This window comes from Carcharodon carcharias, chromosome 2 (assembly GCF_017639515.1).
Source record: "Carcharodon carcharias isolate sCarCar2 chromosome 2, sCarCar2.pri, whole genome shotgun sequence".
Lineage (NCBI taxonomy): Eukaryota > Metazoa > Chordata > Chondrichthyes > Lamniformes > Lamnidae > Carcharodon > Carcharodon carcharias.
The window spans coordinates 76,048,750-76,064,281 of record NC_054468.1 but is presented as its reverse complement, the minus strand read 5'-3'; the positions used below and the strand labels follow the sequence as shown (position 1 = coordinate 76,064,281).

The window sequence follows — 15,532 nt, the reverse complement described above, 5'->3', positions numbered from 1 at the left end:
CATAAATGCAAAAGAGAAGGCTGAAGCATTTGCTACAATCTTCAGCCAGAAGTGCCGAATGGATGATCCATCCTGGCCTCCTCCGGAGGTCCCCAGCATCGCAGATGCTAGTCTTCAGCCAATGCAATTCACCACATGATATCAAGAAAAGGCTGAAGGCACTAGATACTGCAAAGGCTATGGGCCCTGATGATATTTTGGCAATGGTACTGAAGACTTGTGCTCACGAACTTGCTGTGCCTTTAGCCAAGCTGTTCCAGTACAGTTACAATGCTGGCATCTACCCAGCAATGTGGAAAATTTGCCCAGGTATGTCCTGTACACAAAAAGCAGGACAAATCCAAACTGGCCAATTACGCTCATCTGTCCACTGTCGATCATCAATAAAGTAATGGAAGGGATCATCAACAGTGCTATTAAGTTGCACTTGCTTAGCAATAATCTGCTCACTGACTCCCAGCCTGGGTTCCACCAGGACCTCTCAGCTCCTGACCTCACTAAAGCCTTGGTTCAAGCATGGACAAAAGAGCTGAACTCCCGAGGTGAGGTGTGAGTGACTGCCCTTGACATCAAGGCCACATTTAACTGTGTTTGGCATCAAGGAGCCCTAGCAAAACTGGAGTCGATGAGAATCAGGAGGAAAGCTTTCCACTGGTTGGAGTCACTCCTAGCACAAAGGAAGATGGTTGTGGTTGTTGGAGGTCAGTCATCCCAGCTCTAGGACATCACTGCGTGAGTTCCTCAGGGTGGTGCCCTCGGCCCAACTATCTTCAGATGCTTCATCAATGACCTTCCTTCCATCATAAAGGCAGAAGTGGGGATGTTCGCTGATGATTGCACAATGCTCAGTGCCATTCGTGATGACTCAGATACTGAAGCAGCCCATGTGCAAATGCAGCAAGACCTGGACAAACACAGGCCTGGCCTGGAAGTGGCAAGTAACATTCATGCCACACAAGCGCCAGGAAATGACCATCTCCAAGAAGAGTGTCTAACCATCGCCACTTGATGTTCAATGGCATTACCATCACTGAATCCCCCACTATCAATATCCTGGGGGTTATTATTCACCAGAAATTGAACTGGACGAAGCATATAAATACTGTGGCTACAAGAACGGGTCAGAGGCTAGGAATCATGTAATGAGGAACTCACCTCCTGATGCCCCAAAGCCTGTTCACCATCTACAAGGCACAGTCAAGAATGTGCCTTGACCTGCTCACTGACTCCCAGCCTGGGTTCCACCAGGACCTCTCAGCTCCTGACCTCACTAAAGCCTTGGTTCAAACATGGACAAAAGAGCTGAACTCCTGAGGTGAGGTGTGAGCGACTGCCCACTTGCCTGGATGAGTGCAGCTCCCACAATACTCAAGAGGCTTGACACCGTCCAGGACAAAGCAGCCTACTTGATTGGCACCACATTCACTCCATCTATCACTGAAGCAAAGTAGCAGCAGTGTGCACTATATACAAGTGCACTGCAGGATCTCACCAAGGCACCTTAGACAGCACCTTCCAAATCCATGACCACCACCATCTAGAGGGACGAGGGCAGCAGATAAATGGGAACACCACCATAGGGAAGTTCCCCTCCACGTCACTCACCATCCTGACTTGGCAATATATCACCGTTCCTTCACTGTCACTGGGTCAAAATCCTGGAACCCCCTCCCTAACAGCACTGAGAGTGTACCTATGCCACATGGACTGCAGCAGTTTGGGAAGGTAGCTCACCACCACCTTCTCAGGGGCAATTAGGGATGGGCAATAAATGCTGGCTCAGCCAGCTAAGCCCACATCCCGTGAATGAATATTAAAAAAATGCAGGTCCTAACATTGGAGCTTTTGTGTTATAATGATGGACACATAAGGGATTGGGTAAACATGCTGTGGGTTCATAAGTCTCAGCACATGGCAACTGATATAGATTGATGTAAAGCTTGAAGGCATCAGAGCTGCAGAGCTGTCTTTGTGTGCTCTGCTGACCACAAAAATGAATATAAAACAGGATCACATGACACTCTTCCCTCCTAGTGAATGGTAACTGCTATCCCTTAAAGGCATATTACAACAGCACTGTTTTGACCATTTGCTACCAGAGACTGAATAATTACTCATGGTGAGTTCTCATGCTAAGGTGCAGGAAAATCAGAAGTACATGAGCCTGAATACAGACTCCGGCCCTGCCCCATAGATGCCCTTACTATTATCAAGGCCAAATGCACACTCCTGAATGCTATAAGGCCAAAGACTTTCTGTTTGATTATAGAATCAGTCCTTTCAAAAAAAAATGTCAGTTGGGAGGCTGCAAGGCAATCTTGACACACTCACTGCAGTTTATGAATAAGTGGGATAACTTGTATCCGTGAAAACCATTTGACGAATTCAGAGGCAAAAAGTTAGATCTACTTGGTGATTTTAATTAAGGGGAACAGCTGGCTAATATCCACTTTTGACATTGACTATCCCAATTTCCCACCGTGCATTAAGATAAATGAGGATCCTTAACTGCTTCATTTCCACTTACTCATTTGACTCCTTTAGTGTTGCCTCCCACACTTCCAGTCACTCACTCACTCCTTAAATTGAAATCATGTTTCCATGAAGGCACGGAATTGTTCTTTTATGATTAACCCTGTAACACAAAGTAATAAGTTAATGCCAACATTTGAGCCATCAAATGGACACTCCTCAATGCTGTCTCTCCTGTCTGCTGAAGTTGTCTAGCTGGCCAACATCCTTCTGGCAAAATTTGCTAAAGTAAAAGTTCACAGGCTGTGAAATAAGGACACCAGCAATGTTCTTGGCAATGGCACGAAATTGTTGCACAGCCTAGCCTCGTTTGTTGGAGATGGTTTAACTGCAGTTGTCATTTGATGTAGTTCTGAGCTTCGTTTTAAATTTGGGTTGTCCACTAGTCCTTCCCATGCCAAATGCAACAGTAGTTATTTTGATTAAACTGTTGATGATATTCAGATCACTTATTGCAAAGCCTATAGGCTCTGACAATATTCGGTAATAGTACTGAAGCCTTGTGTTCTAGAACTTGCCGCACCCCTGGCCAAGCTATTCCAGTACAGCTAGCATCTACCTGGCAGTGTGGAAAATTGCCCAGGTATGTCCTGTACAGAAGAAGTAGGACAAATCCAACTCTGCCAGTTACCACCATCACTCTACTGTCAATCATTGGTAAAGTGATGGAAGGGGTCATCAGCACTGCTATCAAGCATGACTTGCTTAGCAATAACCTGCTCACTGATGCTCAGTTTGGGTTTCAACTTGAATCACTTGGCCCCGATCTCATTGCAACTTTGCTTCAAGCGTGGACAAAAGAGCTGAACTCCTGAAGTGAGGTGAGAGTGACTGCCCTTGACATCAAGGAGTCAAGCCTAGCACTAAGGAGAATGGTGGTTGGAGGTCAATGATCTTGGTCCCAGGACATCACTGCTGGAGTTCCTCAGGGTAGTGTCCTAGGCTGAATCATTTTCAGCTGCTTCATCAGTGACTTTCCTTCCATCATATGCTCAGAAACGGGGATGTTCATTGATTGCACAATGTTCACCACTAGCGAATCCTCAGATACTGAAGCAGTCCATGTCCAAATGCAGCAAGACCTGGACAACATCCAAGCTTGGGCTGACAAGTGGCAAATAGCATTCGTGCTGCACAAGTGTCAGGCAATGACCATCTCCAAGAAGAGAGAATCTAACCTTTGCCCCTTGACGTTCAATAGCATTACCATTGCTGCATCCCTCACCATCAACATCCTGGGGGTTATCATTGACCAGAAACTGACCTGGACTAGCCATTTACAAGAGCAGGTTAGCAGCTAGGAGTCCTGTGGTGAATAACTCACCTCCAGACTCCCCAAAGCTTGTCCACCGTCTACAAGGCACAAGTCAGCAGTGTGATGGAATACTCTCCACTTGTCTGGATGAGTACAGCTCCAACAACACTCAAGCTTGACACCATCCAGGACAAAGCAGCCCGCGTGATTGGCACCACATCCACAAACATCCCCCCCCCCCCATCATCAATGCACAGTGGCAGCAGTGTGCACCATCTACAATGTGCATTGCAGGAACTCACCAAGGCTCCTTAGACCGTACCTTGCAAACCCACGACCGCTACCATCCAAAAGGACAAGGGCAGCAGATACATGGAATGCCACCAGCTGGAAGTTTCCCTCCAAGCCACTCACCATCCTGATTTGGAAATATATCACCGTTCCTTCACTATCGCTGGGTCAAAACCCTGGAACTCCCACCCTAAAAGCACTGTGGGTGTACTTACACGACATGGACTGCAGTGGTTCAAGAAGGCAGCTCACCACCACCTTCTCAGGGGCAATTAGGGATGGGCAACAAATGCTGACCTAGCCAGTGATGCCACATCCCATGAATGAATAAAAAGCTAGTATTTCATAATTTATTGAGTTCTGTTGATCCTACAGAATCTGTAATTTGCTTAAGCTCCTGGTTCTGTGATCTTTGCCCTGTTTCCATTGTGCATTTTTATACATTTGCTTGAAAGCAGTGGGACTAGAATTTCAATCTTGCTGTGTAAAATAGGCCCCTCAATCTTAAATAGCAGTTGGCGGGCATGTGCTTATTCTGTATTGGAGGTTTGTGGCTTGTCATATTACATTGGGCTCCCCTATAAGTCATAGCATCAGTATAACATAGAAGAAAGCCATTTGGCTCATCCAGTCCATGTGGCTCTCCCACTCTATCCCTGTTCCAGAGCGCATTTAATTCCCTTAAGCGCCTATCCAATTTTCTTTCAAAATCATTGATTATCTCCGCTTCCATCAACCTCTTTGGCAGTGGGTTCCAGTTCATTACCACCTACTGCATTTTTAAAAGAAGTCTTTTCATCCCCTTTTACCCCTTTCCCAAAATCTTAAATCTGTGCCCCAGTCCTTGTACAGCTTTTGGGAACAGCTTTTCATTGTCTATCTACCTAAACCTTGTACCCCTCTATCATGTCTACCCTCAAACTCATTTGCTGCAAGGAGAACAGCCTCAACTTCTCCAACTTGACCTTGTAACTAATATTTCTCCTATTCATGGAATCATTCTGTTAAGTCTGTTATGCACTTTCTCAGGACCCTCTCATCCTTCCGAAAGTGTGGTGACCAGAATTGGATGCAATATTCTAGTTGTGGCCTAACCAGATCTTTATACAGGTTCAGCACAGCTTCCCTGCTTTTGTAATCATTACCTCTATTTATGAAGCTAAAGATCCCTAGATCCCATACACTTTGCTAACTACTCTCTCAATATGCCCACCACCTTTGAAAGATCTATGCACATGAACCCCCATGTCTTTCTGTCCCTTCACATTCTTCATAACTACGCCATTAAGCATACATTGCTTCTCCCTATCCCTTCTGTCAAAATGCATTCCCCCCTCTCTGTAGTAAATTCTATTTACCTCTTGTCTGTGTAAACTGCCAGTGTCTATATTTTGTTGCAGTGGATTGGTAGCATCCTCACTGTTTGCCGCACCTCCAAGTTTGGTACCATTGGTTAATTTTTTTAAAAAATAAACAAATTTTAAACCTCAACTTAAAAGGACTTGTCTAGATGCACTTGGTTGAGAAGGAAGCTACATTTGTGATTGGTCGTGCTATTACTTGTGCAGATTTGTGGAACACTTGAATGGACCTGGTGAAGAGGTTTTTATTGTTAAACTATTAATATGTCTAAGGGTGCGTGTGTGTTTAGCTGCCAATTTACAATTCAAAGATTTTAGGTGTTTTTTCTGTCATAATTTGAATAAGGAAGAACGGTGGTGACTGCAGTCTGATACCTGATACAATCGCATGACAGTTAAAATTGATTCCATGCTGTTATTGCACAGCTTAGCTTTTTAAAAAAATCTTTAAAAATTGTACCCATTGTAACAATCTAGTTTATTCAAATGTATCGAAACATTGTATGCATTTTACTGCAGAGACCAGTGCTGCATTACCTATTTACACCATTGTTGATCTTTACCTTTGTCTTGAGCATGCATGTTCTTGCAGCTTGTGAATGTGTCCAGAAATCTGTCACCTTCTAAGGCTTGCTGATTGTTTTTTTTTTCAGGTTTATTTTTAACTAATCACTCCACTAAATATAATGCACATTCTGGTATCAATATCCCTGGGCCAAACCTTTCATCAGAAAATATGCAGGTTTAGGTTTTATCCCCTCCTCCACTACCCTCCCTCTATCCACTTCATAAAGGTAGGGAAAAGCAGCAAAGCCCCTTCTCATTCTCCAGCGAGTGGGCAGTCCTTGAATTGCCAAAAGTGTGACCATAGCCATTTTGAGGTGTAACAGGGAGAGGGGGAAAGGAGGCTGTATTTTTTTAATTCAGTTTTCATATGTTTAGAATCTTAGTCAGATTGTGAGGGGGGCTTCAATTCCAAAAAAAGCTATATTTGCCAAACAATCATGATTATGAGGAAAAGTGCTAAATTTTATATCCTTTAAAAATAAATTAATTTGTAAAGCATTGACCAGGTAAACATGAAAGCAATTACTTCGCAATGAATGGAGCAAATATTTTGATAGCAACAAGAAAAATTTTCATTTACATAGCCCCTTTTGGAGAGAAAATCATCCCAAAGGACTTATTTTTAAACCCCTTTCCTGGTGTCTGGGTAATCATGTAAAATCTGAATGACATTGAGAAGGATAAGGAATGATAATGCATCACAATGATGGATATAATATTGGTTTGATTAGAATTGCTTGAGTGCTGTCGTGAGGTGGAAACTATATTTGGAGAAATTTAAACTGAAGTTATGGGAAAGATGAACATGGATTTCAGAGGCAACAACACTTTCAAGGAATTTGGCAAGGAAAGAGGTTGGAGATGGAGCAGTAGTTTGCATGGACAGAGAGATTGAGGGTGGGCATTTTGAGGAGGAGCATGATAATGACACTTTAAAAGGGAGAGGGGTAGTATCTTAGAAGAGGGAAGCATTTACAATGTCCTTGAGCATAGGAGTCAGAAAGGGAAGCTGGCTGGTGTTGTAACCTCAGACCCTATCCCCAAATTACTTATAGACGTATTGAAATTGTAAGATAGGTGCTTTTAAAAAAAACATACAAGCAAAAGCTGGCTGATGCTGTAAGGTAACCAGAAAATTCCTATGTGGATTACTTGACCAACTAGTTCAGACAATGGGATGTCGTACATAAAAGGTGTAACATGGCCTACTCCAGACAGAGGCACTTCAAAGGAAAAGACACAATGCAAACTGAACTAATCTGTGGTTGCGGAGATAATGAAAAATGATTGCCAGCTCAGCTGAAACCACCACCTAGTGAGTTATATCCCAGACTGTGAACATGAACTGAGTTGAAAAGGAAACAGACCTGGGCGAAAGACATGTTTGTTTTTTCCCTTCCAGGAATACACCAGGAAAGGGGTTAAAAAAGCCAACTGCAACTCTAGTTCTGTATGCTAGTCTGGTATTTTATACTGGTGTGTGTGTGTGTGGTGTAAAGGTCACAGCTGAAGAACACCAGTTGGGCATCCCTGCACTTGCAAATAAAAATGTCCTCTCTCTGTTTGCTGGAAGCAAGTCACATGTCAGCAAAGCTACTGTCGAAAAGGAAACAGGGTAACTCTTTTCAGCTAACCTGCAAAACCAAGAATCTCCAACCCAACTGCTCAACTGCCAAAATCAGCGCTACCAGAATCGCCCCAACTTAATAGCCACAATATTTTGCTGTCTACTTCTCACGGACAAGCCTAGGACTGATTTGTATATCTTTTTTAAACTTTTATTTTTGGACTTAATTTCTCATTTCTAGCCTGTATTCCATTTTTATTATTTTTCCTCATGTTTAGTAATTAATAAACTCCTTTATTTTTGACTCAAGGCAGCCTGGTTAAATTGGCTCCTTTTAAAACATAAATACATTTGGACTGGGAAAAGGTATCCACAAGGGAAGGGATCCTTTTTAAATTAACCTTGCTGCTACCAACCAAGGGGGTTAATAAAGGAAGGGAGCCAGTTCATCCCTCATTCCCCAGGAGTATAACAGTTTGGGGTAACTCATCTGGGATGTTAACAAGATGGGGGAATCTTGCCCAGGGACCAGTCGTAACACTGGTCAGCAGTTTAATAAGACTGTTTCATTTTATTGTTCTTGTTAAATCCAAATGCTGTAGATCCTAGAAGTATGTATGAATAGCAGAAAATACTGACAGCACCACATTAGGTCAGTCAGCTTGCATAGCAAGAACAGACTGATTTGTTTCAGTCTGAGAATAGAATTGGAAAAGAAGAGATTGCATCCAAAACTCCTCAGATCCTGACTGACCACTTGTTTGTTTCCAGCGGTTTCTTTTTAACTTTTAATGTAATTTAGTTCTGTTAACTTATTTAAGTTGAAAGCTATGATTAATAGTGAAGTAGACTCTTGAAATGTAATTTCATTAAAAGGTTTATTGTTTTACCCTTTTTTCCACAGCATACATTTACACTACTATGTTGACCAATAAGTGAGTGACGGGATGGGGTTTGCAGCAGAACTCATGGCTAACTATTTTGCAGCAAACAAAGTCCATTTAAACAGGATTTTATGGCAAACCGTGTACAGTCTATTTAAAAAGAGTCTACAAACTACTGGATACGGAACTCCTGACTAAAACTACAGTGACGTGTCATAGTAAAATAAGAGTGATTTGTCCATAAGAATGAAATTAAGTAGGGGAAATTTAGATAATTCTTTTTAAAATCAATCCCAAGTACTTATAGCAGTAATTGACAGGCAAGTTACCCCAATTATCTCCATTTTGTCCAGGATTAGAGAGGTCCTGATATGGAACTACTTTTTCAATTCACAGGCATACATGGTCTGCTTCCTCTGCACACCTGATGTTACAACACTGCTGATTTGGTGAGGTTTCAGTTCGAGCAGAATCTAGGCTCCACCTTTTCTTGAGTGTATTGAGTTTAACAAAATGTATAGTTGGTGCATACAGCCCTTTCCCCCACACCCCATAATGTTGAGACAAACTTAACTTCGTCTGAACATTATTTTGTCTTTCTCCTGCTGTTTGTCTACAAATTCCCAGTATATAGTACAGTAAAGTACAACTGGATAATGCAATTTTACTTTTTGTACCGATTTTAAATTTGCTACCACTTTTGACTACAGCCATAGAATTTTACATTGCACAAGGGGTGTATTTTGAGCATTTTGCCTTCAGTTCTAACAGCCCGTATGGATCCTGCTTTCAATACTGTTTGTGATAGGACCTAACCTGCCTTTCCTGCCCTTAAAGATAAATGTCTAATCCCTCCGTCTGTTCTTTTGGCAACCATATATTTACACGCACTAGTTGATAATTCGTTGGCCAATGGAAATAATTTGCCTGAATTTAAACTATCAAAACTACTATTTTGTCTTGTGTTTTAACATTTTTTTTTGTATTTTGAAAACAAACTTTCAATGGCTCTGTACCGCTCCTTGAAGCTTCCTCCCATTACTTCCCTCCTTTTGTATCAAAATCTTCCTGGTACAGGTGATGAAAGCACCTAATTAATATGTAGAAACCATATCTTGGCTGTTGTTCAAAACAATTTCTGTTTGGATTTTAATAAAGCTACACTAGCACTAATCAAATCATTTCAAAGAACTGAGAGAATATGCATTTCTTAATGAAGATTTGTTTGTATTTAAATGACGTGCAATGCTGAGGTCAAGAATTTTGAAGCTTCTTGCAAATCAAAATTAGCATTATTAATGGAAATTCATTGCATTATTCCATTGTTACTTGTCCTGAATTCAGTTTCTTTTTGTGTTTTAAAGCCTGTATTGTGCTCAAAAGATAGCATTAGTAAAGTGATATACTCTTTAGGTGGATGTTAATTGAGCATAATAATTTGAGTTTTGTGCTCTTCTTTATTACTTAAATGCAATGTTACGAGATGTAACAATGGCAAAAGAAATGTTGTTTAGGATAATTCTCTTTTACTTTCCGTGCAAATTGGTGATGATCCACATTGAAAAACATTTCAGTAGGCACTCAATAAGGAAGAGACATTTCTTTGCACTACTGACTGCTTCCAGCTGCTTGTATCAATAAAAGCAAAGTACTTATATTTATGTAACACCTTTCATGACCTCAGAACATCCCAAAGTGCTTTAGAGCTATTGAAGTACTTTTGAAGTGTAGTGGCTGTAAAAGTGGTATGACTATTGACACCACTGCCAGCCTGTGAGTTGGAAGCGGTGTGGGACTGAGCAGGGCTTAGAGCAAATTCTGTTTACAGAGCCGATTTAAAAAGAATCTCTGAACTGCAGTGCACAGAACTCGTGCATGGCTGAAACAGCAGTAGCATCTCCCAGTAAAAGCATGGTGATTTCTCTAACAAAATACAGTGAGCAGAATCGTGTCCTGCTCCTGGGAGTGGAGAGCAAGGCGGGTGGGGGAACTTAAATTCAGCGGTAAGCCAAAAATCAGCTTCCCGACAGCAGAATGAACTTTTGCAGTTAAGATCAGGTAAGTTTGAAGATGCATTGGGAAACTCATTTGCATGCATCTGCATGTCATGCATGTTAATTAAAAGGCCAGCTTGCCAGAATTAATTTCCTGTTCCCGATTAAGTTATCATCAAACAAGAAATACGAGCCATAAGTTTTACAACTGCATATAAGTGGTGTGCAGGAGCTGAGGTAGTCAACTTGCTGGAGTTGCGCTGAGTAGCCACTTTTATTCCTCTTTGGGGAGTGTTGTTTAATGAGACAACGATTGGCTAGTGGCTGTCTAAGGGGTAGGGGGCAGGGAGGCTAGCCAAAGATGGGAGGGAGTCCTGGGGAGGGACGGAGGCAGGGAGAGAGGGAAGGGCCTTGCATGCTGGAAGTGGAGGTCATGTGAATAGGTGGGGGTTTGGGGTTGGGCTGGAGTTTCTGGGCAGGGATGGTGAGGAAAAGAGATAGGCGGGGTCGGGACTGTCTAGTGTGGGGTCATGGGGTTGAACTGAGGTTACTGGGCAGTTGAGGGAGCAGTCATAATGAGAGGGAGTCGTGGGATGTGTTAGAGTGGCTGGTACAGGGCCATGGTTGGGTAGCGGATGGTCTCATGGTTGGGTGGGGGAGTCATGGTAACTAACAAAACAGGTGGTGTGGAAAAGCGGGGTCAGGCTGGCACTGGGACAGTAGTGGGTGTAGGCTCACAGGGGAAAGAATGCATGTGAAGGGTGATGGTTATAGGCTCAAGGTTAACATGAGTGGAATGGTTGTATTGGGTAGGTCAAGGGTGATGGGGGTGAAATTTGGTGGGTGATAGGATGGTAAAAGTGGTGTAGCATGTCTGGAAAGTTACATGCACCGTTTTCTCAAGATTTTTCTTCACAACACAGTTGCTTGTAGATGTGAATCCTCGAAGTGGAAGGAGGGCCTTTTCAGGTGGGTGGAGTTAAAGATGAACACAATTGGCTGACTACAGGGACACCCTAATAATCATGAATCAACTACATGAGAACCATGCTCAGGTGTGCTCTCCTCTCTGTGGTGAAGCCCACATGGCAGCTGGTTTTCTCCCTGACTCATGGGTCTCATAACATTGAGATCCCTGCAAGCAAAAGCAGCAGTAAAGTCTGTGCTCAAGGCAACTCAAGTTGACGAAGGCAGGGTCAGGGATGGAGAGAGGGAGGGAGGGGTTAGCTCCCCGGCGCAGTGACAATGTGCTGTTTTAGAATCTCCAGGTCATGGCTGATAAGAGGGTGAGTGGTACTTCCATGATAGCAAGAGAGGGTCTCTTGAATGTTTCTTGAAGGGAATGGAGGGAAGCCCAGTAGTATTTGAAGAGGGTGCACAGACATGGCTTTCATTACCTCAGCCTCCATGCACATGGATGTATGGACAAGAGCAAAGCTCATCTGTGGTGCTCCACGACGGACTTCACCATGGGGGAAGGTGAGGTGTAGCCTGATGCTAGCTATAGGGTTTCCTATTGGCTGAAATGTTCAGGACCAGAGGGACAGCTTCAAAGAATATGCTGACTACATAGATTTCTGCAATTGGTTCACAAATCACCATAGGCATACATGATGCTGGCTCCAGGCAGCCCTGCTTTACTTCTAGTTGTAGTCCAGCTGAGGAGGAAGTGGCGGATGCATTGACATTCTGCCCACCCCTGCCACAAGGTTCACCATGCTCTTCGTGAATGCATATCTAATGAGTTGACCGGTAAGAGATTGCATGCAGCCAGCCGCCCTGTCCCTGAGGGATGTCACACTCACTTCCACTCTACCTCCCAACTGATACTCAGACCAGTGAGTGGAGGATAGTTGCATATAAATTTTGACTTTTGTAAATTCAATCCCTGACATTTACAACAGTGTGCTCTCCAGGCATGATTGATGAGGGAATTACCCATTCTGGCAGGGATCATAGTATCAATATATGCCCCTTCTCTTCAAAATAGTACCATGGGATCTTTACGTCCACTTGCCAACTGCAGGGTGCTCCATATTGTTGGAAACAAGAGCAATCCATTTTCCCAGATGTTGACTGATAAACTGGGGAGCATTCAGTGGAATAAATAAAAAAACTTCCTTCCGCTACAAGGCTATATGGTTATTTACTTATCAGTTTCATGGGTTTTCCATGTAGGTCAATTTATATTCTGAAAAGAAATTCTGGCATTCTTGGCAAAGTCTCCATGGCCTGACTTTTTCAGTCACCGGGTGAGCTCCGCAGAAACGGGCTATTGCAGAGCCAGTCGCCGCCTGTGATCGGCTCCACCCCGCCATTTTATGTGGGCATAAGGCCCACCCAGCATTAGATGTGAGCCATAGTGCTCAACGCTACCTGTGCGGGCGAGGGGAGGAGAGAGATTCAGGGCCAGAGCTCTGTCGCGCATAAGCACAAAAGAGCACTCCAATTTCCCCAAGGCACAGAGCTGCATCAGGGAGATCAAATCGCTATTGTAATTAATGAATAAATGGATTAAGAATTTATTTAAACATGTCCCCTCATGTGTCTGTGTCACATGAGATGGGGCATGTTTTTATATTTAGGAAAATTTTAAAATTTAGTTAATAAAAGCTTTAGGAAATCTCATCCTGCTCATAGATGAGGTTTCCTGAAAAATGTGAAGGCCGCTTGGCCATTTTGTCAGCCTGCCCACCTTAAGATTGGACGGGCAGTGATAACAATTACATTAATTACTTCCTTAATGGCCATAATAAGCTATTTACATATCGGCAGGCACGCAGCCGACTTCGGTGCATGCCAGCCAAACGAAACAGCGCGATGACATCAGACGCACGCCCGATGTCATCATGCATCATTTTACGCATTGGCGTATCGGGCCAACCCCTGCATGCGATTGTAAAATCCTGCCCTATAATTTTGAAAAGCAGCTCTTTTTTAAAAAAAAAATACTCTTGACAGAGCTCAAACAAGTGAAAAGGGCACTCAGTCGAGTGTATGCCTCTGCCATGCTAAAGTTATTATAATTACCCAGCTTTTCTTTAAGGCCTTTCCCTGCCTGGCTGATACTCTGTAACTACAAAGCTGAAAAAATAAATCTTTTTATTAAGAGCTTCCATCTCATTTAAGTGACTTCAGGCCAATCCATATCCAACATCCTGTTCTGAAAACTCTGCTCACGTTTTGATAGTTGTGTCTAATTGCACCACAGAAGCTGAGACAATCCACCAAGTTCTAAAAGAAAAAGTCAATTCATCCTAGTGCCCAATGTTAATGGATGGATCCTTTTTAAAAAGAAAGTTCAAGGATCCAGATCCAGGTCTTTGCTAAAAACAAATCAGTTCTTCCTTGGACCATATCCTATCTGTTTACCAAGTTTCATTGAAATTCATCCATCAGGTTTTGAGGTAGTCTATTTGTCTGTAAACAATAGCTCCACCGATCTTCAGTGGCAAATTTATACTTTTCAGTTCATCAGATGAGTGTATTGTACGTGTCCTTAACGGGTAGGAAACCATAAAAATTTAATATCCAGTAGATGTCCCCTGAGCATAGCCAATCACTGTTTCTGTTTTTGGGTAAAAGGGCTGAAATGGGTAGACATGCTGTTTGTAAGTAAAGCTGGAGCAATTGTAAAGAATACAGGCTGTTTCCTGTTTTAAAAATTACTTTTGTAGTGTTATTCTGAGCCAGAGTGCCTTGAAAAAAGGAAAAACTTGCATTTATATAGCTGCTTTTCAAAATCTTAAAGTCTCACAGTTATGTCAATTGTCTTTGTAATGTGGAAAAACAACACCAATTTGTAACTGACCTTTAGATTAATTACCAGATAATCCGTTTGTGATATTGGCTCAGACACCAGTAGAGCTCACTTGCTTTCTTTTTCAAATGGTGCCATGGAATCTTTCACATCCACCTGAAAGGGCAGCCAAGGATCTCAGTTACATGACTTTGTGAAAGATGGAATCTCCAACAGTGCAGAGCTTTCTTGGTACTGTATGAAGTTTCCATCTAGATTATGTGCTCAAGTTTCTGAAGTAGGGCTTGAACTCACAACCTGCTGGTTCAGTGACAACATTGAAAACTTTCCCTGTCAAAAAAAGGTTGTTGGCTATGCTAGATTAACTACATAAGTAAATGGAAAATAATGCTTGAATTATTATCCCAACATTTTTTTTCTTTTATCAACTTTCTATTTGAAATCATTAAAGTTTTTTTTAAACTATCTTTTGGCATTGAGTTCAAATATTACATTTGGGTTTGAACTTGCATTCCTCAAACCTATATACAACCCTTACTAAGCGCATTCACACCTTTGAGCTTGTTCTTTCTTTTAGCTTTTTAAAGGATGTATACAAGTGAGCTCCCTTCTTTAGAATGTTTTGAGCATGGTATTCTGCAGTCTTTTGCAGGATTCTATTACAATATTAATCCCTTTCTCTTTGAACTTGCAGTGCTGAACCAACGGGAAGATGACGGAAGAGGTGATAGTGATTGCCAAGTTTGACTATGTGGCCCAGCAGGAGCAAGAGCTGGACATAAAGAAGAATGAACGATTATGGCTATTAGATGACTCCAAGTCATGGTGGCGTGTTCGAAACTCCACAAACAGAACTGGCTTTGTACCTTCAAATTATGTGGAAAGAAAGAACAGCGCTAGGAAAGCTTCTATTGTGAAAAATCTAAAGGATACCTTGGGTAAGTCTGTCATTGGTGTCATATGCTGGAGTATTGTGACAGTCAGTTCATCAAATGAGTATATTGAACGTATCCTTAACAGGAAGGAAACCTTGAAAATGTATATCCAGCAAATGTACCCTGTTTCTGCTTTTGGGTAAAAGGGTTAAAATAGGTAAACATGAAGTTTGTAAGTAAAACTGGAGCATTTGTAAAGAAAACAGCCTGTTTGCTGTTTAAAATTTATTTTTGTAGCGTTGTGTAATTCTGAGCCAGAGTGCCTTGTTCATAGCACAGTGGCTTTAGCAGCCTTTTTTATGGCCACTAATTGATTTTTTAAAACTCTTTGAGGTAAATTCAAAATACAAATTATGTCTTCATTGAAAACTCTTCCTGTCATGGAG

At 42.2% G+C, this 15,532-nt stretch overlaps 1 protein-coding gene across 2 annotated transcripts in view; it reads left to right on the top strand.

Annotated features, from left to right (window-relative positions):
- LOC121275435 (cytoplasmic protein NCK1-like) overlaps positions 1–15,532 on the top strand; it is a 237,718-nt gene that overhangs the window by 129,159 nt on the left and 93,027 nt on the right. For both annotated transcript variants that reach the window (XM_041183027.1, XM_041183028.1), the window contains exon 3: positions 14,906–15,149. In XM_041183027.1, coding sequence (XP_041038961.1) covers positions 14,924–15,149 — 226 coding nt within the window. In that variant the 5' untranslated portion in view covers positions 14,906–14,923. The remainder of the gene's footprint in view (positions 1–14,905; positions 15,150–15,532) is intronic.